We start from the raw sequence: 25087 nt of genomic DNA, 5'->3' as shown, positions 1-25087 counted from the left end.
CATCATGCCTCTGATGTGATTTTAGAGGCTTATTTGGAAACCATGGTTTCACAGTGTAGTCGGCTCTCCTTAAACGTGGCATGGTAAAAGCTTKATTGGCATGGAAAGCTTCATTGGCATGGTAAGCTTCATTAGCCTTATTATGAAAGGATCTGGACATATGCATACACATTCTTCATAGATGGTGCAAAGGATAAAGTCATCAGATGAAAAGGGCCCTGATCCGTTTGGAGAACCAGAACCAGGCTTCTAACCATAGGGCAATGGTCAAGACTGACAACTGATTGGAACAGGAACAGTGCTGAATCATTACAACTCTTTGAATCATATTCTCCCCTTAACTCTCTTAGTGACTGCTCTGATTTACTTCAATAACCAAGGGTGGCAGAAGTTTAAGGAGTGTGTGCGAAGGTTAAGTGACACTGACWGATGAATRTTTTCTRCTTCAATCATTGTCATTCCACATCAGCTTCACRGATATCTACAYGGTGATATTTWAGCYAAGCTTCATTTCACAATCTYTKTTTTTAAATAAAAGATTATGGAAATCAGATCAGTGATCTGGCATGCAGGTTAAGGTTGCTAAAAAATGTACCCTCAAAAAACAGGCTTAGCCCATGCCAAAGGGATTATGAATTCCAGCAAAGTCAGTGTGATCTGTAGCTAAAATATCCTAAAAAAAAGAGGTGGTGGAGGAAGTCGGTCTCTATCCATCACTCTCCAGTCAGCTCCAAGCCTTACTGACGTCAGTTTACAGGTGACTGTTGAATACATTAAACAGCCATGGCCCTGGCAATGTCCAGGCTTTTTCTCATACATTTACTCCACACTGGCAGATGTCTCCATGCTAGTATTCTTCATGGTCCTACCTACGATGGCTTTTCCAAACAAATTATAACAATCCTGGTGGTTCCTTGTGCAGGTATCTCAAATAAACAATCTGAGCTGAGATTTGACTGAGACAGAATGGCGCCAGACAAACCAGCATCGCTGAAAGGTACTGTCTTGGTTAGCAACAGTGCATTACGGGTCATGCAAAGCCTAGAGGCGGTGGGTGCATCTAAGGGTGCAGAGTGCAGCCGTGAGCGAGCAGGAAGAACCCTACAAAGCAGCAGCAACMTGTGCATTCACCTGGAGGCTCAAGGAGACCAGAGGCCTTGTTATAGAAAGAGGCTCTCTGAAAGGTCTGAATGTCTATAGCTCAGAAACAGAGAGAGGAGAGGATGTGAGGGACAACTCAGCTTTACATAAACATCCWTGCAGACGCAGATTTATTCTTATGTTACTGCATACACACTCACACAAACAATGATTAGTTGTGTACATTGTWAAGGACAGAGACATATTGCTGTTACTGGTCTAGTAGAATATTCCATGCACAAAAACAAAGCAATTCAGTCCTTTCCTTTCTATTAGTTGTTTCTGTATACATTGTAGATGTCCAATGACTCATAATGAAACTCAATCGCTTTTTAAAACAAGTAGATGTGCCAAATGGGAAAATAAATGGCGGGAGGAGATTTACGAGCGGATATTTCAGGTTACCTCACAAACGCACAATGTTTTGGCTGGCAATGCTCATCACAGAGAAGCAAGCAGTTGAATATGAAACAGACAAGAAGTCTATTGGATGAGAGCGCYTACAAATACTCCCACCATAGCAACTATCCTAAGTTCCAGGTTTTAAGGGGATTCTTCAATACTGTCACTGAACAACCAAGACTCAAACAAAGTGACAACTACATGGTCCAAACAGGAAGAGGGTATGGGGGACTCACCGTCCTTCCACAGTTCAGACACAAACTTGTCAGTGGACTGGTTGAGCAGCGTGGCCACGTTGTCGTTCAGAGGGTCCATGTTCTTCATCAGCCACTCGTCAGCCTTGTAGTCCACCTGAGGAGAGACAGACAGACTTAAGCTAAACAGGCTATATGTACCGGTACATAGTGTTAAATAGCTTCCTTTTATCTTGTCTCACTGACTTTCATGTCTGATCAAATTAAATAGATACCTGGTCAAGAGAAAATGAGTTTATGCMCTGTAAACAAAACCTATTTATTAAGTCTTAACATGCATGAGGACTACTGGTGCTGTGYACAAAATGTACATCTGAACRTTGTGTGACWAATTTAATAAGAAAATGGATGAAGATGATATYAACTTTATTTCATGTGGAGTCTGGCCTGSAATYTACACAGGCCRTCTKCAGATGGGAGACCACACTGAGGTGAAAGTTGAAAAATRCTTGAWTACGTAACAGTGTAAAATCGGTCTCACACCAARGTGAACCAGATGTGGAGATTGGGAGCACAACTGGGCTTTTGTGCTAAGGCAATTACCTGTTAACTAGAGCTTTAGTGGAGACATGTCCGCTGCCTCAAAGGCAGCACTTTAACATTGACTGGTTACAACGTCATTCAGAAAGAAAATGTTTCTCAAGACATTATGGAGCTGAACAATAATTCTAATTTCAAAAACACTGCTTCATCTMTCCAACACTSCAACCCCTAACCAGGCAAAGCAACAAAAATGTCAATGGCAAATCAGTTTCTTCAAATGAATGAGGCCCTCACCAGAAAAAGGGAGCTCATATGGCAGAAATACCTTGTTTTCACCAATCAATGATACAATATGAGAGGACGAGCAGAGGAGAGGAAGTCATTTCAGTGTATTGAGACCCAGGCTCTGTGTGGACGTACCCTGCCAGCGTAGTGAATGATGCAGAAGTCGGCTTTGTCCTTCAGCTGCCGGGGTTTCTGGAACTTGGGGTGGGTGCCCTGCTCCTGGAGCACCTTGTCTACAAATGTCTTATCAGTGGCCTTAGGGAACCAGCACTCTTCATCCAACAGGGCCAGAACTCCTGGAGGGTTGGTCTGCAGACAGAGAGAAAGGAGAATAATCTGATGAAGTTCCTCAGACATAATCTTGAGTAAAATACACCTATATGTGTAAAGATGAAAAGCTGACCGGTCTCTCAATGAGGTCGATGCAGGGCTGCAGGTCCAGGCCGAAGTCGATGAAGCTCCACTCGATGCCCTCCCTCTGGTACTCCTCCTGCTCCAGGATGAACATGGTGTGGTTGAACAGCTGCTGCAGCTTCTCGTTGGTGTAGTTGATGCACATCTGCTCAAATGAGTTCAGCTAGAGGAGGGATATGGGGAGATAAAGAGATGTGAAAGATGAGTATTACAGATCAATAAGACAAGACAGTCCCTCTTGGACATGATTATATGTCTGCAACAAGAGATGAATGATCTTGAAAATAAGTTTACCTCAAATATCTCAAAGCCAGCGATGTCCAGGATGCCGATGAAGGAGGCTCCCTGTCTCTTGGTCCTGTCCAGGGCCTTGTTGATGCGGTGGACGAGCCAGCGGAACAGACGCTCATATGTGGCCTTGGCCAGGGCTTCCACTGCAAAGTCAGCCTGAGGAGAGAACCAGAGAGAGATAGACGACAGTTTGCTGGGTACCAGTCTGTATCTACTTAACCCAACTTCATGGACCTACATAGATTGGTGTTAGTGAATGCAGAAAGAGTTAGGATTGTACAACTGATGGGAACTGGAGAACAGCTCCTACCTGTTCTTTGGTCTGGGCCTTCTGGACGTAGTCTCGGCCCACTTTGATGCGGGGGGACAGAATGGCCCTAGTAAACTCCATCACATTCAGCCCCAGCAGGTGGCACAGCTTCTGAGCCGCTGGGAGGGAAGACAGGACATTGGGTTACTAGTGACCCATCAGTGTTGCAACCTGGAGATGGGCACAGTCAGAGCCTTCTATACAGTACAAATAGAGAGCTTTGTTTGCAGCCTAACCAGTCTCAATTCAAAACAGTTGGGGAAATGTCAGACAGATGTAATGAAAGACCTCAGTAAAGCACTACCGCTTCATTTCACCCCAGCTACCCAAGGATATCGCCACAGTCTGATGTATGATTCATCAGTTAAAATCACCAAGGATAAATCTCAGCAGAGACACATCCATTTCCCTAATGACAACCAAACTGCATGGCTTACCGTTATAAACTGACCATTAATGCAGAGCAACGTGCCAGAAAGAAATGATAAATGACACATTTATTCCTACTAGCCATCTCCTTCTGAAGTAAAATAAGTAAAATACAGACATGCAGCATGAGCCCCGGGGTATAACATACCTGATATGGACCACTACAATGTGCCTGCATGTCTTTATATTAACAAAATCCGGACAAAGAGCTCCCGCCCAGACACGGTCACTGCAGGAGTTCCTAGGAATCTGACCTCTGTTCAGTGAAGTGTCTCTGTGCTGCCAGACTTCATACTGTACTAAGGACAGACATCTGGAGCTGCTGACGCTTTGCTATCCTTGTCTCAGCCACAACGGTGAAGGATGACTCTACTCTGCTAGTGTTGTGATTCCAGCTGACTCACACTAAGACCCAATACTGATTTCAGCAGAATTTTAATGAAGCTGTTCTGCAGTAAATTATGTGGACCAAGTGAGTGGACTGTTTTTGAGGCTGAGCAGCATATTGTGGGAGGATGATCAATGTTGAAGACTTGCAGCCCAGAGAGTAAGCTCACTGTAAACTGGGACAATGTATTTTCAGCTGTGTGGTGAGAAATGGCCAAACTTAAGCTGGATGATTTCAAAGTCCTGGAGTGTTGGTTGGATTATGTATGGCCTCTGAGGGTATAGCATTACCTGTGTTCTCAGGCATGGAGGCCTGGTCTGTGTTCCTCTCCTTCTTGAAGACAACGTTACCAAACTGTAGTACTGCAGACACCACCTTCAGCATGCCTGAAACCACAAGGGAGAGGGAATCAGACAAGAGGCAAGGACAGACACTGATACTACATGTATGGTCTAGGGTGTGTATACTCACATACAATCTCCTCATGGGAGAAGCTCATGATGTGCATGGCATCCATGGTCTCCTGGAAGTTGTCCTTGTCCTGCTGGCCAGGGATGGTAATGTTGCCGTTGGACAGGAAGCGGTAGTTGTTGAAGCCCTCCAGGAGCAGGTCAGCTGAGAGGAGAGGAGTAGGGGGAGACAAATCAAAAACCAGTACTATAACAGAACAGCCAGGACTTCTAACATGAGATGAAATAATGAAATGGTATATAAAATATTGAACYAGCCATTTCTGGCACAGAACACTGAAAACTGAAAATAATAGACATGGTTGTGATTCTTCTTGCAGAAGACACTACTGACAACCATTATAATTGGAATGGGGTATAAGATACTGACTTTTGAGGTGCTCCCCGGCTCCTGCCAGAAGCTGGTAGAAGACATGGAAGGTCCTCTCGTCTTTGGCCTGGCGAACGGCCCTGGACTTCTCCAGCAGGTCTGGTAGGGAGTCAAGGTCCAAAGGAGCAATGCCATCATTCCTGTGCTGGTAAATGGCTTACTGGTTATTGTGCCATGCCTAGCAGAATCTTCTCAAACATACAATGGATTGGTATGAATTGCTGCTTCTTGCTATACTRGTATGATATACTGTAAAATAATGTGTTTATTTCTGTTAACGCCAATCTCAATAGACTTTAATATGTTCAATGCGGTCCCAATCTAGAGATACTGGGCATAATTTGCTGGCCCTAAAACGGTAAAGTCATGTGTTTCTGGTCACTTGTGTCTGAGTACAGGGTGTTTTGTCTAAAGAGCGACCATTTTGGGCTTCAGGCAAGAGCTCAACTGTGCACATCACTGGACCTTAGTTTTACAGGAGACTGAAATGCCCACRGAGTGGGTTGCTATTTAGTCAGTGTTTCCAGAAACCTTGACTACCACCATCTCAGAAAGAGGAATGCCTGTATAGCACAAATCACACTGCTTTATAAATCATACTTTCTGCAACGCCAAATCTTGCACAACATGCTATTCTTGAGGGACACAAATTTGACATTTSTCACAAGCATAACGACCAGATATAATTCAATCTTAGAAAACGAAAACCAGTATTCTCCAAAGTCAACCTAAACATGAATAAASAAAGGCTGTGTATGAATATATCTATCTCTAAGAACCTAAGTCTATCCACTATCTGGTGAGCACTCTGCATTGAAGTGCGCCACAAATCCCAGAACCCCTTGAGCCAAACCACGACTATGCATGTACATCTGCAGACTCCTYCATCCCCTCCCCCTTCACTTCCCAGTCTCCCATCTCTGAGGATACAGGTCTCGATATTGGCCCCAACAATGTAGCCGGTCACGTCAAAGTTGACTCTGATGAACTTGCCCTGTAGGGAAGGATACAAAATGTGTAAGGCAGCAGTTGTAAACATTGTGTGACATTGTAGGCCTCTGTGAGCCCAAAACACAGTCCCCACTGAGTCAACAGTATCACTTCTGCAGACATCAGTGACGCATAATGTCAGGTCTGGTCGGAAGTGGGGATACACTGTGTGTGTGTGTATGCGTCCCAGGATTATGGAAGATGGAAAGCACATTGCTGTGCTCTTTAGCAGACAGTGTTCTCCTTCATACACTATTTCACTGTATTCTGGAGAAGCAGGTCCTACAATGCCTATTTACACAAAGGGGCTGTGTATAGACCGTCTACAAATGTGTACATAACACACAGTACAGCTGTCACATTCAAGACTATTTGTATCCAAGTGTAGCTTTTAGAACTTACGAAACGTGACGAGTTATCGTTTTTCACCGTCTTGGCATTGCCAAAGGATTCAAGGATGGGGTTGGCTTGCAGAAGCTGCCGTTCCAGCTCGCCCTGTAAAGTGAGGGAGAAACTGAGTGATACAGAGCCAGTTAATACCGCCACCACCTAAACCAGCCATGAACCGCTAATGAAAGATGTATTAAATCGYTATGGACAAGTGCCTTTGCTTTCACCACAGGGTGGACATGGGAAGTTAAAAGAGTGTGAGAAAGGAACCTCTGTTATGCAGTAGACAGCTGCTATATTTCTACTGAATGAATAACCCATTAAAAGTATGATGTCAGTAAGATGACATTGTACCCAATTATTTCATACAATGTTGAGAAACACTAAATGTAAACCATATGGTTCAGCTCATCTGCAAAACCGAAAATTCAGTGCAGTCTTGACTGAGACTTTCTTTAATAATACATTCCTCAATATCAATACCAGTCTTTGCAGAGAAAAATACTTTTTGTTTGACTGAACACAAAATGATGCAGCACTAGAATCCTCCTCAAAGGGCCTAATCATAATGCTCTTAAATCAGATGTGGKYGTCGTGTTATGCTAATATTAACATCTGGGACTAAATATTATTCCGTTTATAATAATATACAGTTTAATAATATTATGTCAAAACATACACCAACTGATCAATTCGAGCTATTGAGCAGAGCGAATACAAGCCTACTATATGAATCATGTAGACAGAGGTTTATATCCTGTTTATATGCTGCTGGTCATGTCCATCACAGGTTGGAGGGCATAGCCAACCACAGGGCATAGCCAACTACAGGGCATAGCCAACCACAGGACATAGCCAACCACAGGGCATAGCCAACCACAGGGCATAGCCAACGACAGGGCATAGCCAACGACAGGGCATAGCCACCCACAGGGCATAGCCAACCACAGGGCATAGCCACCCACAGGGCATAGCCAACCACAGGGCATAGCCAACCACAGGGCATAGCCACCACAGGGCATAGCCAACCACAGGGCATAGCCAACCACAGGGCATAGCCAACCACAGGGCATAGCCAACCACAGGGCATAGCCAACCACAGGGCATAGCCAACTGGATTGAGAGGCCACTAGTCTACTTCTTCCCCACAKACAGAGAGGACAGAGGGTCAAAAGCAGCACTGCCTGCAGTAACTAAAGTGAGACATTTGGGGTGGTGAGAACATTCCTGTGGTTGTGACGATGCTCACATGCACCCTCCACTTTTGGGAGGCACTGCTGTGACGTGGCGGTGGCTACTTCCCAAATCCTCGAGCGGTGGGGGCATTCCACCATCCCACACCTCGCCCACTTTACCCACTCTAACCAGGGCGCTGGCTGTGTGGGCACAACAGAAATAGCACTGCAACCAGCCAGCCTGTAATGCCCTGGTTTCTCTTCGGGGATGGGACACTGGGGCCTGGTTTTTGTTGACCCGGTGGGCCAGAGTTTTCTGTGATTTTAAAGGTTGGGGGGTAGCGCTGCCCAGCCCCACCACAGATATGTGGGATAGGCTCAGCCTACATACGGGTGAGTGAGAGAGTGGTGCAGAGAGAAGTAGGGCTGCTGCCAGAAGGACTGGGGTCTGGCCCACTTAAACATACTGCAGCCTCTACCGTGTAGATGTGTCCCAGCCAACCCTGAAGCACATCCTATAACTTCTAGAGTTTTCGAGAAATGCACTACAGAGCATACATACACTAAACCCCTGGTTCCAGACAAGACACATTATTAACATAATGTTGTCTGAATAGTTAAACATGTCAATGTAAGAGAAGGGAGCATCACAGGGGTAGCTTGTGTTTAATTAGCCCAATGACTCCACATACTGTATATAATTTCCAGTGGAATGAGACTGGAGTCGGGGTGCCTGGCGGGGCAGAACACGACGTGAGGACTATTTTTCTTTCAGAAGCTCAACTCAGGGTGGAAATCAGATCTGAACTGTACAGATCACATGGAGGTATTGAGTTCCTCCTCCCACTGTCTGGATCAGAGTCAGAGAGCTGCTCCAGTCAAACCTCTCTCTCCTGATGGCTGGACGCTAGGGAGGGGCCATGTGTACATTTTCACTRCCCCTCTTATCCTTTACCTACTACACTGCACAATACCTCCCTACCTCCCTAATGCACACACATTGGATCAGATCAATGCAATACTTCCACTGCTCTGCCCCACTGAAAAAGCCCCAGGCTCCTGGCTACTGGGTGTCTGGGGCCCACTCTTCTATCAGAGCTGCTACTTGGCCCCCAGCCTCCCCTCTCCTCCCTCCCATCATCCCCTCGCTCCACATTCCTCTGGCCCGTGCTCATAGGGATCCTAACTGGACACAGAGGCAGCGTGGTGTGGGAGGGCAGTGGGCTGTAGTGGACTGGTGTATCCTGGGACCCAGGCACAGAGTTACAGCCAGGATAACGCCACACATCAACACTACATATATACAACCTGGGTGAGTGTACATTTTTTTAGGGGGTGTTTCATCTTAGCAGCATCTGCTTCAGCAAAGCATAGCTTTACAGAGGGGGAAAAAAAGGTTTTGGGAAAGAAAAATAGCTCCTGGGCAAACTGAGTGGGGGGACAATGAGGGCCAGTAAATATCTAATTTACACTCAGAAGTATCCACAGTGGACTATTCAGTTGTAAAGAATGCTGTAATGTTAGAAGTCTCTGTGGGGGAACAGTGGATCATGAATCAAGCTGAAACATTCTGCGCAGTGTATTAGTCCCAGGTGAGCCTCCATTGTTATTGAAGCATGCCCATGTTATGCAGCAGAGAGACAATAGTAGCTTCATTTCATTCCCCAAGATGTCCAAGTGAGGATCGCGATGGAGATAGGAAGGTCACAGCATTCCCACATCACTGACCCACCATGTGCTTATTGATTAGGAACAATCAAAAGCAACAGCTACTATCAGACTGTACTGTAGGACAGGAATCCACTGTGTGTGAATGAGTAGTCAGGTGTTATTATGGACACAAACAGTATTAGTGTGGCCGTGGGCATTAACCGTGCATGAAAGGTATTTGAAGCTATGCCAAAGGCTTTCTGAGCTAATCAAATGAAAAGCTAGCATGAATAAAGGAGAATGGTTGAGATATTAGAGGGTTGTTGTGGCAGAGGGTTTGGAGAGCCACAGTCTGATGTGATTTCACAGTTCACACCAAATCCTCTCATTGCCATGGACATTCAAAGTGGGAATGACAAAGATAAATGTGACTGGAACCTAACCACAAACAGCACATGCATATGGGGTTAATTATTGTAAGGTCACTGAAAATGAACAGCCACTGTGTTTCAAATGACAAAATATTTCTTTCACTTTTTAAGGCTTACTGTATGTTGACACTGTTGGGCATTTCCTTAAAATAAACCTAAAACAACTGATAAAACACAATGTAATACGAGTCTGTCGGTTTGATAGCAGACTTAAACGTTTTGCCAGCACAAACAAATACCACATATACTGTAGCCAGCAGAGATAAGCTCATAGGAAAAGACAGTACAGTTTGATTTCGGAAGGGCATGCAAAAACATCCAAACTGAGCACAACTGTTTTAGAAAGTGGGGAAACACTTGCCTGGAGCTTGTTCAACGCTTTAGGGGATTCGGGCTGTTTGTTTCAGGTAATAAACAAAGGGAAGGGTTAGACCTGGAGGTGCTTATGTCAAACACAAGCCATAAGCAGTGAACCTACTGTTGGCTAACATTATCCTGCAAACATTTGGCTCTGACAGAATGGCACTGAGCACCACAGAGCTAGAGCTGAGGTTAAGGTGGTACACTACAACAAACTGATTAGACTCTATTAGAGGAGCTGCGTTAGCCATTAGCATCAGGGGCCATTAAACTAGAACACATTGTTTAGAAGTAAGTTGAGTACACACTGTGGTAAAGCCTCTGCCTTTGGGTCCAGCATGGACACATTGGAGGGTTTAACAGGAGGAGTTCAGTAAGGGAACAGGGAAGMAGGGAATGGAAACACTCACAGGAATGTTGTGGTCTTTGCGTCCTTTGTGTGACGAGGCGACGTGGGCCAGGTACTGGATGACCTTTTTGGTGTTTTCTGTCTTGCCGGCACCCGACTCGCCTCTGTGTGAGGAGGAGACAGACAGGACCAATACATATCAGATTAAACAGAGGAGGAAGAGAGGATGGGGGGAGAGAGAGGAGGGGGGAGTGGAGGGATGAGGGAGAGCAAAGAAACTGGTCTAATCTACTACCAAGCAGGCCTCATAAAATAAATAACATTTCAGCACTGTTGAACACTTCCAGCAAATACTTGCATAACCCTTTGTCTACTGTTATAAATGTGCCTTTGGTTGCCAGACAGAGCCAAGCTTCCTGGAAGGCTTCCACATAAAATCTCAACCAAATACAGTCAAAACACATAAACGACCCAGCCCAGCCCATAGGCTCATCATGTCAGATGGGATGGCTCTGCTCAGCCCTGGGACATACTATAGACTAGAGAGAGTCTGATACTGTTGTTTGTTTTGCCTGCTCTGCTCTGTCTGATTTTAACTCCAGGGTCCTGTGGTTGGGTGGGCAGGTCTCCAGGGTTTCTAGGCTCTGCTTTTGGCCCGGCTCTAATGACAGGGACGTCCACAGCTCCGCCAGGACCCAACTCTCACTCCCCRCCAGYCCCAGCACACAGCCARARACCCGTGGCTTTACCATAGCCAGCTATTAGCTCTCRACACAGAATGCTGGCTTAATGYATAAATGGCCAGAGTGCAACTCAATGCGAGTCTCCTCCTCTACACTTTGTATATGGGTGGTGTGGGGGTATAGTGTAATATATGTTAATCAAATGCCATTTCAGATTATTTTGATGTTTTGTTGCACCCTCGACAACTACTGTGATTATTATTATTTGACCATGCTGGTAATTTATGAACATTTGAACATCTTGGCCATGTTCTGTTATAATCTCCACCCGGCACAGCCGGAAGAGGACTGGCCACCCCTCATAGCCTGGTTCCTCTCTAGGTTTCTTCCTAGGTTATGGCCTTTCTAGGGAGTTTTTCCTAGCCACCGTGCTWCTACACCTGCATTGCTTGCTGTTTGGGGTTTTAGACTGAGTTTCTGTACAGCACTTTGAGATATCAGCTGATGTAAGAAGGGCTATATAAATACATTTGATTTGATTTGATAAAGCTCTTTAGATCTAGTCCATAATTGAAAACCAGCAGGATGGTAGGACCTTGCAAATCACTTCAGTATAACTCCCATTCTGACCAACTAACAGATGCTAATGCTGCTCACTTCACTCCCACATACTGAAGGCTTGTTCTGCCTTCTTCCCTGAATCTAAGAGCTCGACTGTAAATCTGAAAGGAGTGACTGGGGTGCAACTCTGCATGGAGGAAAGGACAAGGACAAGAGGGGGTACGTCACTGAGACCCTACTTAAGGTGCAGCCACATCAGTCTCAGCGCCAGACAGGTTACTTTTCCAGCTCATAAAGCTGCTGAGTCTCCTCTGGAATCGGCCCACCTTAAAAAACAACCTCTACCTTCTGAGTCCTCTTTCAGAGATGGTGTCAGAGCAGGACTTGGCAGGCTGAGGCGATCTGTTTACCTTACTGGGCAGTTTAATGAGGTAATGTTTCAGGAGCAGGACAGCTAGCATACTGATGGAGCAGAGCAGAGGCCTCTGAGAACATCATCAGGCGTCATCAGGTGCATTAGCATAATGCAGTTTAGATAAAGGATTGGGCTGATAATACACCTCTGATATGGAACACTGAAATATACACATAACACATTTTTTGATATGTTAAATTTAGTCAATGTCATTACCCCCATTTGATTACCTCGACTAACCTGTAGCCCTAAACATTGACTAGGTACCAGTACCCCCTGTACTATGGCCTCGTTATTGTTATGTAATCTTATTGTGTTACTTTTTATTTTATACTTTAGTTTATTGAGGAAATATTGTCTTTACTCTATTTCTTGAACTGCATTGTTGGTTAGGGGCTTGTAAGTAAGCATTTCACGGTAATACCTGTTGTATTCGGCGCATGTGACAAATACAATGTGATTTGATTTGAAAAGCAAGCTGTTTTCAATCATGTAAAATGTTTCAGTGAAATGTGAGTGAAAAGGATGTCAATAGAAATGATCCCAACAGAGTAGTAGGATACTCACGTGCAAAGGATTGATTGGTCTTCACGATCTGTGGGGAAAAAAACAAAAAGACAGAGTCAGAATCAGCCTATTCCACTACAGATAATGTCCACACACACACATAGGCCATTTCATGACAACATGCATAATAATGTTTCCATAACCTTTTATTCTGCCGACGGTGGTATGATAAGATCCCTAGCTAGCTACAATTGGGGGCTACTAAATGAAATCAATATTCCATTTAATTTGGAACGGCAACCCAGACAAAATTAAACAGGCCTATTTATATAATGAATATGAATTCAGAGGGCATAAATGATTAAATATTAAAGCATTAGACCTCTCACCAAAGGATTCAGTCATACAACAGGTATACTTAAATCCAAACTGGTTCTCTAGCAGATTAGCAGGAATGTCTCACCTCATGTTCATGAATGGCCCTTTTCCCTTTATTCAGATTACAACCTCTCACTTTCGGTTATTTGAAAATGAAATCATCTCCAAAGTATCACTATTTTTAAAACAAGCCATAGAAAGTTGGTTGCAATTTCAGTTTAATCGACCAGAAAAGACAGAACAAATATTACAACCAATATTATGGTTAAACTCAAATATACTAATTGATTAAAYAAAAACTGGTATGATCTTTGTAAATTATATCATAAATAGGAATGGTGGAGTTGTCACACATGCAGCTAACAAAAATATATGCAAATGTCTGCTTTAAATTACAACCAACTAATTGCAGCATTACCTCAAAAATGGAAGAGGCAAGTGGAAGGGGGAAAAAGTAAGGAACTTGTCTGTCGGCCCTGCATTAAAGAACAATATCGGAAAGTTGTGATAAATATAAAATTTAAGGACCAAAAAAATGTATTGACTGCTGTGCCATATAGATTGCAAAATATAGATTGCATAAACACTTGGTTTATGTACTGATACACAAAATGACGCTGGATTCAAAAAAGGTTTTTCAATTTAAATTATTATACAAAATTCTTGCAACCAATAGAATGTTATATATATATGGGGGATACAACCATCCCAGCTCTGCAGATTTTGCTATAAAGAGATAGAATCATTAAATCATTTGTTCTGGTACTGTCCATATGTAGCTTGTTTTTGGTCACAGTTTCAGGAATGGCTGAAGAATTGCAACATTTACCTGGAGCTAAATCTGCAAATAGCACTGCTGGGTGATTTAAAAGTCATAGTCAATCCACCAATAATATAATAATATTCTTAGCAAAAATGTTTATCTTTAATTGACAATATGTAAAATCTTTGAGAATAGAAAGGTTCAGAACTTTTCTGAAACATCACAGCTGAAAAATATATGGCAAATATAAATCAAAACTGGATGGTGTTCAGAGATGGATGGGAGGGGTTGAGAGGAGCTGAAGGGTGGGACTAAAAATAACAAGATAACTAAATGTAAAATATACTGTGTCAGTAAAATGTATAAAGGTTCAGAATTTTTGTGAAACAGCACAGTTGAAAAATATATGGCAAATAGAAATCAAAACTGGATGGTCTTCAGAGATAGATGGAAGGGTTTTGGTATTGGATAGGACTAAAAACAAATAAAAGATAACTATTGTAAAATATACTGTGTCTGTAAAATGTATAGTATGTATAAGCTGGAAGGTGAAGCCAAAGTGTTGTTGTCCATTAGTTTACTACAATTAGGGGAGGGGTGATAGGGTTAGGAAAAACAATAAAGGAAAATATATATYTTTTTTAAATATTTTTTTAATATATATGTATATATGGGGGATTGGAAATTATGCAGACAATTACATTGATGTAAGCCAAAATCTATATTCAATATTAAAGCTGATCTAAAAGTCAATGTTCAAATAGCCTAGAACAGGGCTTTCCAACCCTGTTCCTGGAGAGCCAGCGACTTCTAGGTTTTTGCTCCAACCCTAATCAAGCGCGCCTGATTTGAATAATTAGCCGGTTGATAAGCTGAATCAGCGAGGTTACAACTGGGGTTGGAGTCAAAACCTACAGGACGGTAGCTATCCAGGAACAGGGTCGGAGACCCCTGGGTTAAAAGCATAGATAYAGACAGATGCTAGATAGATCAGTGCTCTGCCAGAGAAATACCTGCTGCAGCTGCTGTCCTCATGATTCTCCTTCTGCCTCTCATTATTCACCCCCCCCAGCCCACTCATGACTCAGCATCTATTCACCATCTCCTCTAACAAGAACCTGCTCTGTGGACTGGACACAGTAACTCAACTCTCTTTTTTTCTCCATAGATTGACTCTGCTGAAGCTCTTTAGTGGGTGTTGTGGAGGCATGCCAGTTTATCTGAGTGGCTATCAGCCCCCAAAATGTAATGGAACAGGACCTGTCGGAATGATGTGACAGGCACTCTCTCAACCCTTGAATGTATGGGAAATMAAATCACAAAGTTATTTGGGGATAGGTGACATAGCTGACARGACACAGTGACACCAGAAGGTATATCATCCGGAGGGGTGTAACACACAGAGTCAACACAATGAGGGTCTCTGGGTAGGAAGCTATTTGAGTCCAGATGGAAACATCTTGTAATGTGGACAAACATRATAGCCACTGAGGCACCTCTGTGTTTGGATAACCTTTTCTCCTAAAATGCAGACAACATTCTGACGCTGTAAGGATGGAGTCCTCGACATGCATGGGAAGAAAGACAGAGGTTGTTTCATTTCCTGTGGAAATCCTCCAAACGTACCTTAAATTCCTAAACATCAATATCACTGGGAGGAATGGCCCCTCCACTAATACCACCAACTCTTATCACCTCCATCAATATCTAACCAGTATTGCTGTACTCCCCAATCTCTGAATGGGTTTGATTTCACAGCCCCGCTGCTGTAGGTTACACTGATAAAGTTGGCGTGTCACATTAAAATATGTCTGTGTAGCCCCGGCATTACAGACAACCACGCTGTGAGTGGTCTCTGTCGCCAGCAGAGCGTATCCCCTCCACTGTCTGCTGAACCAGCAGCCTGCCTGACGCCCCTAAATCTACCCACCCTGGGGACGACGCTTTTGAGCCAGGGAGAGAGTGGGAGAGGGGTGAAGTGAGGACACTGATTCTTTGTGTGCATGTGCATCATGAATAACTCATGAATCCACTGCAAGTTTTAAAAGAGAAAGACATGTCTCAAACGGTGAACATTGACATGATGACAGCTACAGTGGATGGTTCTAGATGAAACAGTCAGAGCACTCTCAGAAGGGATCAGAGGGACACGAGCTTACTGTGTATGTGTTGGTTACAAGTCTGGTCCTATAGCAACCCCTTCCCTCTCTGTGTCTCTGTCATAGCTCTGTCCTCACTCCCTAAAAGCTCATTGTGCCTCAGCTCCATTCAGACTCACCCTGGCAGTCCATGGTATGAGGTGTTGTCAGTGTGAGGTGGCCTGTGGAGGTCTGGGGGTGACTCAGCCACACTGAAGGTCACCATTGGATACCCTTTAAGGTCACTGTGTTTACCTTACCAGCCCCATGTCCCTCTGACTAGACAGCCACAGAGGGCAGCTGTCACTGCTGGACCCTGCGTCATGGGTACATTGCTCCCCAGCCCAAGCCCATATTTGATCAGAAGATAAAGAGCTTACATGGTTTTATTAAGCCCACAGATCCGGGACTGTGACCTCATGACAGATTTGAACAATGAGTCCCAGGAACAAATATAACTCTACGGATGATCATCTTTAAACTCAAATGATGGTTTGAATGATAAATCATTCATGTCGGTCACCTTTCATCAGAGGACTGACTGGCTACCTGAATGTCTACCAGGTGTTATAGGCATGACCTTTTGTTATGTCACTATAGTGTGAACTGCTGCTGGCGACTAGTCACACTGATAAATGACCATATCGTTGAGCGCTCCTATTTCTCTGGCCTGTGGTGCTCTTTTTTCCTCCCAGAGACACAATGTCTGTTTCTACTCATACCTGTCTATTGCTCTATTACAGACAACCTTTCCTCTYCCTCAGCCAACCCCAAAAGCTATTGCTCTCCAAATTGTATGTGTCTGATGAGAATAGCAAAACAGGACGGATGATCGATGGGTTGCTGAGTAGAAGTGGCCAGGTTCCTGACTACACAGCAGACTCCAGAGCTCCACAGGTCAAAGTTTGATTACTCTTCCTCTCCGTGACAGAGCTTTTCACTGGGTTTTCATGAGAATAACTTTCTATTTAACTCCGATGGTTATCATCCACGTCATGTTGATTTTCAACCAGACCTTGTAGCTGTGATCGCTTTGAATCGAAGCACCCAACACCGAGCTACATCAACTCAGATATACATGATTAGAATATTATTCACATCAAGGACCAATCGCGTTTTTAAAAATGGCAGCTGATTGTCGGTAGTCAGCGATAATGATGACCTCAGCCACTGATTCATCGATCCAGTCACAGATATAAAATGGTACGCTGGTCTCTACCTACTTCCTCTGTTTTCTCTTGTTCTAATATTCTCTCCTTGACACCTGCCTTACTCCCTCTCCACTGATGAAGGGTTAGGCCTCCTGGGCCTACTAACAAGAGGACAGGGTCAAATCAGTACATACATTCATCAAGCTGTGGACGACTGAAAAACCCTTTCTGAAGGCTCAGGAAGGCTGATTTCAGTACAATCAAGCTGGCAGTCTCCTGCCATCAATTCAGAGTGAACAGTTCACTATAACCAGGGGAGAACCTATACCCCTACCAACGAAATACAACAGTTCAGATAATGGTTGGGCAGACACAAACATGTCCTTGGCCTTGTTGTCTGTTGCTCCACACAGCATGTAACAACTACGGGAATGAAAGAGATAGAAGGTGGCACACATAAACAACAATGCATCTAGGTCTACATAGACAAACAACCCTCTCCTCGTCTCCCGCCTGGGCCACGCGGCAGGAGACAGACTGGGGATCCGTTTTCCACTAATCATTTATTCCCCAGACGGATGAATCTACTCATTCCACACATTCCAGACCCCCCTCAGACCACCCCTTTTACCCCCTCAACCTCTCCCCTCCTCCCTCAACTAGCCCCCTGATCTCTCAACATTCCCATATACTCCCCAAAACATGTCCAAGCCTCCCTAATCTTGAAACGTAGGAGTACAGCGGAGCCCAAGTATAGATTGTAGTCTACTCCATTCCACGCTTCGTGCTGGACCACTCCAAATTCAAACAAGTCAAAGAGGCAGAGAAAAGAATGGTTTTATTCTGACTTCATGGGGTCTGTAGTTAGTGAAATATGATCACAGACTAGGGGAGGCAGGGTGAGAGCTGGTATGAGAAAACAGCCTCACCACCACTTCAACTGGATACAACACTCTTTTTCCACATCCTTCTTCCTGCTCTCTAAATTAGCTTCATAAAAGAAGTCATAAAACCCTAACAAACGCAGTGCTAATTCTAGAGCCATGGTTACCACTTTGCACACATCAGAAATCCTGAGTGATGGCCAGTATTCRCCATAKACTCTAAGGGRATAMCACTACCCAGGCCTACCCACCCTGTACACAGACACAGACACTCATCAGTCATAGTAGAGCAGAGGCATGGATCATCTACTASGACTGGTCATTAGAGCAGTAGCAATAGAAAGAGCTGTGGCCTGTTTACTCATATAGAGCAGTCAGGATGGATTCCAGGGGTARTTAAAGCCGGAGGAACAAAAGACTGAGTGTCTGTGTGAGAGTGTGTGAGGTCCCTGCCATGTCTGGGGTTTCTCACTGCTGTATTGTCAATGCTGCGACGCAGGGAGCCTAGCCCAATCTCAATAACCCCTCCATACACACACACACACACACACACTCACACACAAAACACACACCCCCGCCAGCCTGCATTCTCAGACGGGTGAACTGGTAATCACACAATTAGATCTGGCCAGTCCTCTCTGTACCTGCTCTGTGTAACTGTCACCTCTGGGCTTCTGAGCTGTTATGTTAATTAACCCACACTAACACTGTGGAGTGCTGCTGCTGAGAGGACTGGGCCAGAGGGAGAAGCCGACATGCACCGTTCATTAAAGCAGTCACAACACAGTATGACTCTTTCTTCGTCAGAGGGGGATTCTGGTCACATATCCTGGCGGTAATGAAGCCTGATGAATGTTGTAATGGAGACTGGGCTTTTTTCTCTCCTTTTTTAAATGTATTTTACCAGGTTTTGTCTCATTAAAATACCTACAAAGTGATACTTTCAGACCAGTTTGACACAAAGCTGAGTGTGTCAGATCAGAAGAAGACCTTCCAGTTCTGCCAGCTAGCAGTGCATTGTGGGCTGCAGTCAGTAWTCAGTTATGACTGTTGGAATTTGGATGCCCATGGTTCCCCTCACCATCAACGCTGGGGTCCTGGGGCGAGGACATTCCTGTGATGTCACAGAGGGTGGCCTGGCCCACAGCAACTGGTAGGGGTAAAGGGGAGGAGGTTAGGGGGCAGAGGGGGGAGGGAAGCTGTAGACTGCACCCTTCAAGGCCATGGAAACCCACTGACAGTAATACATAGAGAGTAGCCAGTGTGTGGTGGGCCAGACTTGGGCATGCAGTGGGCAAGCTAGCATGGCGTCAGTCAACTCGGATACACAGATGAGGGCATTCTAGATGTGGCATTGTAGGCCGGAATGGAATGTGTTGCAGTGAATACTGTAGCTACAATAAATAGCTTCCCATCCTATGAGAGAGAGTACTTTTTTGGTTTGATTCAATTACAGTGGAAATTGAGATCATTGACAGGAATGGAATAAGGGTCAGATAGAAGGTGATGACTGTTCCCTATCTAGTGGATATGACAGGGGAGGGTCTGTGAAGTGACCAGTGGGACTAGAGGGAGAGAGAGAGGAGAGAGATCCTGCACATTAAAGGAAGGAAGTCATTGTCCTCCCTCACACCTAGCGAGGCTTCCTTCCTCCCACACCTAAGCAAGTTGACCCCCACAGTGGGGCATAACCCATCCCCAGCTGCACTGTACTCTGCTGCCCCAGGCTTTGTGTGTCTGAGCTAGGGTTGGCGTGCAGAGGGAGCCCCCTAGGTAATGTGGCTCTGTGCGTTGTGGTCAGTCCCTCAGTGAGGCCCCAGTACGGCACGGTGGCGTAGCCTTGGCTCCATGTGAAGTCAGGGAGTTGAGCCAGTCCAGTGGGTAACAGGCTAACCGGAACGCTAGCTAGCGACGCTACAACCAGGCCTTTGTATCAGCATATAATCCCCAGCTGTCAGAAAGCCTCAACATTCTTTCATGAAAACAGCGTCCGTCTGTCTCCCGCCCACTTCATTGCAATGTGTCTGACTGTCCTGTCTCCTTTCCCACACTCACRCTCTAATTTACGATTTCTCTCTTCTCTGTCCTAATGCTCTGCCCAATGCCAATAACCTTATTCCTGCACTTCTTTAGGTGTTTCAAATGTTTGATTGTTCAAACATTTAATAAATGTATTGCAGTCTTGGCTGTGCTTCTGTACTTGTGGAGGACGCTGCCTCTTGGTTGACAGGATGTAGGTGGTATCACTAATGGAAAACCCCCACTAATTAGCTGTCTTGTCATTCTTGTTTGGCTGATATGTTTCTTTATTGAGGTTCGAGAACAAGCTTTCACTCGCTAAGAGTGGCATTGTGTTCAGGCCTCCCACATAGTCATATCTTGAGTCTTTTGTTGTTGTCATGGCATTGCCATTGTTCCATGGAGAACTCCTTTGCATGTAAACAACTTAGGTGTTACCATAAACTTGGCAAACACACACACACACACACACACACACACACACACACACACACACACACACACACACACACACACACACACACACTTTGCTCATACCTCACAAAGCACATTTCCACATGCTTCTGACGCGAGGGTGAAATGAGAAACACCTGTGAATGTGTTACAGCAGTAACAGAGCCCATCATGGGGTTCTAATGTAGCCCTGCTGCTGGTTCAACATCCTAGGGCTTATTGGAAACTGGAATATAATGTCTCTATTCCACTGAATTCAGCACAAGCTGCTCTGAGAGGAGATATAGAGGACAGGAGAGTGGAAAGTGAAGTCATGGTCTCACTTCAAAGGAGGAGTAGAGACGTATTACTGGTCACTGGAGGGTTAGGTGGGTGAGACAAAGTAGAGACCCATGCAAGGGACCTGCATTACAAATTATGTTCTGAGCAGTGTTATGCACACGCACACACCACACACACACACACACACACACACACACACACACACACACCACACACACAACACACACACAACAACAGCAAGACTCAATGTTCCTTTTGGTTCACTAAACCCATTGCCCTGACAGACATCCAGCGCACCAAAATAGCAGGACACACACTCATGTTCTCAATGCTTAGGCTAGTCACAATAGAAGGGAGCCGCCCTGCCTGCTCCTGATACAGTCCCTGTTCAGACCCAATCCCTACGTCTGATACAGCTCGTCCCTGTTTGGACCCATTCACTAACTCACAACAGAAAGCCATCACTGATTTAAACACGGATGCACCTCATGCTGTTTAGAATGCAGTCACCTGGTAAAACAGACTGTTATTCATCCAAGCTCTTACCTACAGAGAGCCCAGTCTGGCAGAGCCCCACCCTACAGTCATCACTGTGAGAACTACAAAATGACTCAAACCTGTCTTCACTCTTAAATATGCTGAAAACAGGTTGAGTCCGAGCATAGAACACCTGCTGCCATCAGGGGGGGTAATACTGTACACCCAGGTTGTTGATCTGAATTCCTTGAATTGCAGCTTCAGATATTCCAAGGGATCTATTGCAGTGTACCATGAGGCAAAATCATGCAGTCCAGTCCTGTCCGTACGTATCTACATTCTAAGTGTGTAGTCACTGCTACATTCTCCAGACAGCGATCCAAACACTCCCTGCTTCCACAGAGATCCTCCATGTCAGAATGTTACCAAGTGACCTGGTTGTCAGTGTTCATCTGCCCARTTTCCATGTATGTCACTTTCAAATAGACATCTCCCATGCTCTCATTTTATGGAGCATATTTACATTCAGGCACTGCTGCTACTTTATCCAGACAATCCAGGCAGTTTTCCACATTTCCCCTCTCCCCAGAGGTCCACTAAATGTGTGTTTGTTGGAATCAGTTGGTTGTATACTGTTCCTCATGTCCCTCCTTTCCCTCCACAGTGGCTGGTGGCAGCTCCAGGGAGTGAGGGGCAGCAGCTTCAGGTAACCTCATCTCCCTGGCTCAGACTGCAGCTATCCCAGCTATGTGTGACCAATGAAAACACTTCTAGACAGTTGACGGTGGCTCTCCCTCTRCACCCACCCACCCAGCACCATGTCTCCAGTGGTGCCCTGCATGCCCAGACCGTGGGTGGATAGGTGGCATTGTGTGGCCACCCAAGACACAGGCCCCAGTACAAGATTGGACAGYCCTGCAGCGCTGGGGAAGCTGCCATTCTACCTGAGGTGGTTGAGCTTCCKTCTCTACCCTTACGGAAAAAATACATGAATTTCACGTGAAGTGTTCCAAAAACATGTTTCCATGTGAAGTTAATACGATAACGTGACAACATGTGATAACATGAAACTACACTTGAAAACATGTGATCACGTGAAGTTTTCCAAAAGACATGTTTTCACATTAATACACGTGAAATTTCATGTGAAATCATGTGATTTTCCACATGTGAAATCATGTGATTTTCTGTAAGGGTACTTATAACAGCCCCATAACCTCTAACATATACAGCAATCTATGATAATATTTTATTTCATAACAGGACTGTCATTCATAGTCAAGGGCTTTCATGGGGTCTCCACTCAACCCCGGTCTGTAATCTCAGACTCTGCTCCCTCCCACCAGTGAAACCTTTAAAAACCAGTGAACTGAGGATAACATGTTCATGTCTCTGGTTTATTAAGGGTGCATTCTTTCCCCCTATTGGAGACTCAACAGTTCATGGCTGTCTGAGATCAGAGATCTATGACAAGAGCCCGCCAACAGAAATACCATTTTATACTGAATGAACTCCACAGCTGTCTGCCATTAGGGGAGCATCTGCCAACATGTGTCTATATGAGTGGGATGTGTGTGTGTACACTGCCATTTGTCTGAAACTCTAGTACATTCACCAAAGAACACAGAGTTATTTTCACTACAGAGAGAGGGTCCCTAACAGACACACCCCTATCTCCCCTGGCGTGCCCCCTTCTACCATACCCCCGTCCCTCCTGGCCCTTCACACCTGTGCTGTCACTCAGACCTGACCTCTTCCCTGCAGTCAACCCTCTCTGCCRCAACACAAGACCCCCTATTCCCAGGGAAGAGCCCTGTCGGTCCGGGCCTCCCCATACTGCACCCTGGCCCCTTCTCCAGGCAACACAAAGCCCCCATTGTGAGCCACAATACAGGCCGCCCCATTTCTCTCCCGTCTGCTCTGGAGTGCAGGAGCACGTCCAGACCTACATGTCAGCAGCAGGGCGTGCTTCGGACGAGTGGGTCAGAGCAGAGAGAGGGAGCCTCGTCTGTAGCAGTTCCTGAGACTAAAACATGTGTCGGAGAGAGATAGAGAGAGAAAGAGAGAGAGAGAGAGAGTGTCACAAACAAACGACCTGAGGAAAGGGCTACAGCCCATAATAAGCACCTAGAATTATTCAAGCTCTGCTCCTGCTGACAGCTTAGGTGCAGTGAGGCCTCGGTACGGTTCGGTTCACTAACCCCCTGACTGAAGCCAGAGGGCCAGAGACAGGGACGCTGTTACTGTAAATGAGGAGAGAAGAGAATGGGACTGGAGAGAGAGAGAGGGTGATTGGTTGAGGCAGAAGAGAGACTGGTGAATGGTCTGTGAACCTTCCATAGCAATGCTAGAGCCATAGTCTGGGCTGAAGTCAGAACACAGACATTCCACACACTTGTCCTCCTGTGTTCTCCTCACAAAGGAGGYAAAGGAAGGAACCACGTTGGGGAAAGAGACCGCACAAAGCCACCCGGTCGCATTTTTCAGTTAACAGTGCCGTAAGTGAAAGGGTCCCAGAAAGGCCCTGGCAGGATGTGTGGAATATTTCCTTCAATGTCCTCCGAGCCAGAACATTTTGGAGAGAAGGGGAAAAAAGACAGAACAAAATAAGGAATGAAAGAAAATAAGAGTGGAAATMAGATTTTCTTCTCCTCTCAGGAACTGGACAGAGAGCCATTACAGAACAGTGGGGGATCCTTAACAGCCTGAAATGGCTTTTGAAACATCAATAGAGGCAGTCTTTCCACTCCCAAATGAAATAATCTGTACAACACACTGTAAGCACTATGCAGATCAATATTTATTTAACTGTGCAGGATACAAGATACTGTCAATATAAGGTCAGCTACTCAGAAAGTGAGCTGACACACTGTAACTCCTCTGTGTGATGTGCCAGTGCGGGAATGTTATTTTGGTAACACTCATATCCATAGTGAGGCATCCCTCTTCAGGCAGCCGGACAGTCTGCACTCKGCAGTGATCTGAGGGCCATGACACTACCACAATGACTCTGTACTTAGCATGCTGCAGATCGCTAAGACAAGGGATGACCCCATTCTACAGTAGACCCCCTAGGGAGTGTACACAATGACCACTATGTGGCAGGATTGGGGACAGTGGGGCAATGAGGGGGGTAGATTTGACATGGGGCCCCAATTCAAACACCTCTCATGTTGAAACTGAAAGGCAGGCTGGCCACAATGGGTGAGGGCTCTGTGCAGGGACTTAGCCTATATTTAGTTCATGGAAAGTATGATGAGGGAGGGGGTGATTGGTCACAAGGGTTTCATGGCTATCACTGGTTAAGAAACAATAATGTATGTGTGGATGGGGGTGGGGGTGGGGGTCACAAAAGGAAGTAAGTGATGAGACGTTGGGTGAGGTGGGGGGATAGAGGTGTTGGAGTTGGACCAACCAGTAAAGCACTTGACCTACTGTATACGTGTGGCCACTGGCCAATATCATAACACTACTCAACTCCTCAATAGAACTAAGAAGCAGGAAGGATTACTGCTCATCGCTTCAAGCTCTGGCTAAAAAAACTACAGACACAGACAGTAACAGTCAAAAGTTAGGACACACCTACAACTATCCAGGAGTGTAATTAATTCTTTGATTATATTAATATTTTCTAATTTGGTTTCTTTTAATTTATGAATAATAGTGAAAGACATTTTAATAGACTAGGGTGTGGAATGAACATATGAGAAGTATCTATTGTTGAGTGGATAACCAAGCCCCCTCTGCAAAGAAGAGGAGTGTATACAAAGATTCTTCAAGTTAATATTATTAATT

General features: G+C 45.0%; 1 protein-coding gene across 1 annotated transcript; it reads right to left on the bottom strand.

Annotated features, from left to right (window-relative positions):
* Positions 1–1683: 1683 nt before the first annotated feature.
* On the bottom strand, positions 1684–19211 carry LOC112080997 (myosin-10-like; the record flags this gene model as incomplete). Its single annotated transcript, XM_070442809.1, has 15 exons — positions 1684–1893; positions 2700–2873; positions 2968–3141; positions 3273–3425; positions 3580–3698; positions 4687–4782; positions 4868–5011; positions 5237–5335; positions 6167–6230; positions 6629–6721; positions 10234–10266; positions 10643–10745; positions 12808–12835; positions 16167–16238; positions 19143–19211. Coding segments are annotated over 15 exons (1631 nt in total), but the record flags the coding sequence as incomplete, so codon positions are not given.
* Positions 19212–25087: the final 5876 nt, after the last annotated feature.

This window comes from Salvelinus sp. IW2-2015, unplaced genomic scaffold, assembly GCF_002910315.2.
Source record: "Salvelinus sp. IW2-2015 unplaced genomic scaffold, ASM291031v2 Un_scaffold16644, whole genome shotgun sequence".
Lineage (NCBI taxonomy): Eukaryota > Metazoa > Chordata > Actinopteri > Salmoniformes > Salmonidae > Salvelinus > Salvelinus sp. IW2-2015.
This window is presented reverse-complemented; position numbering and strand designations above follow the sequence as displayed.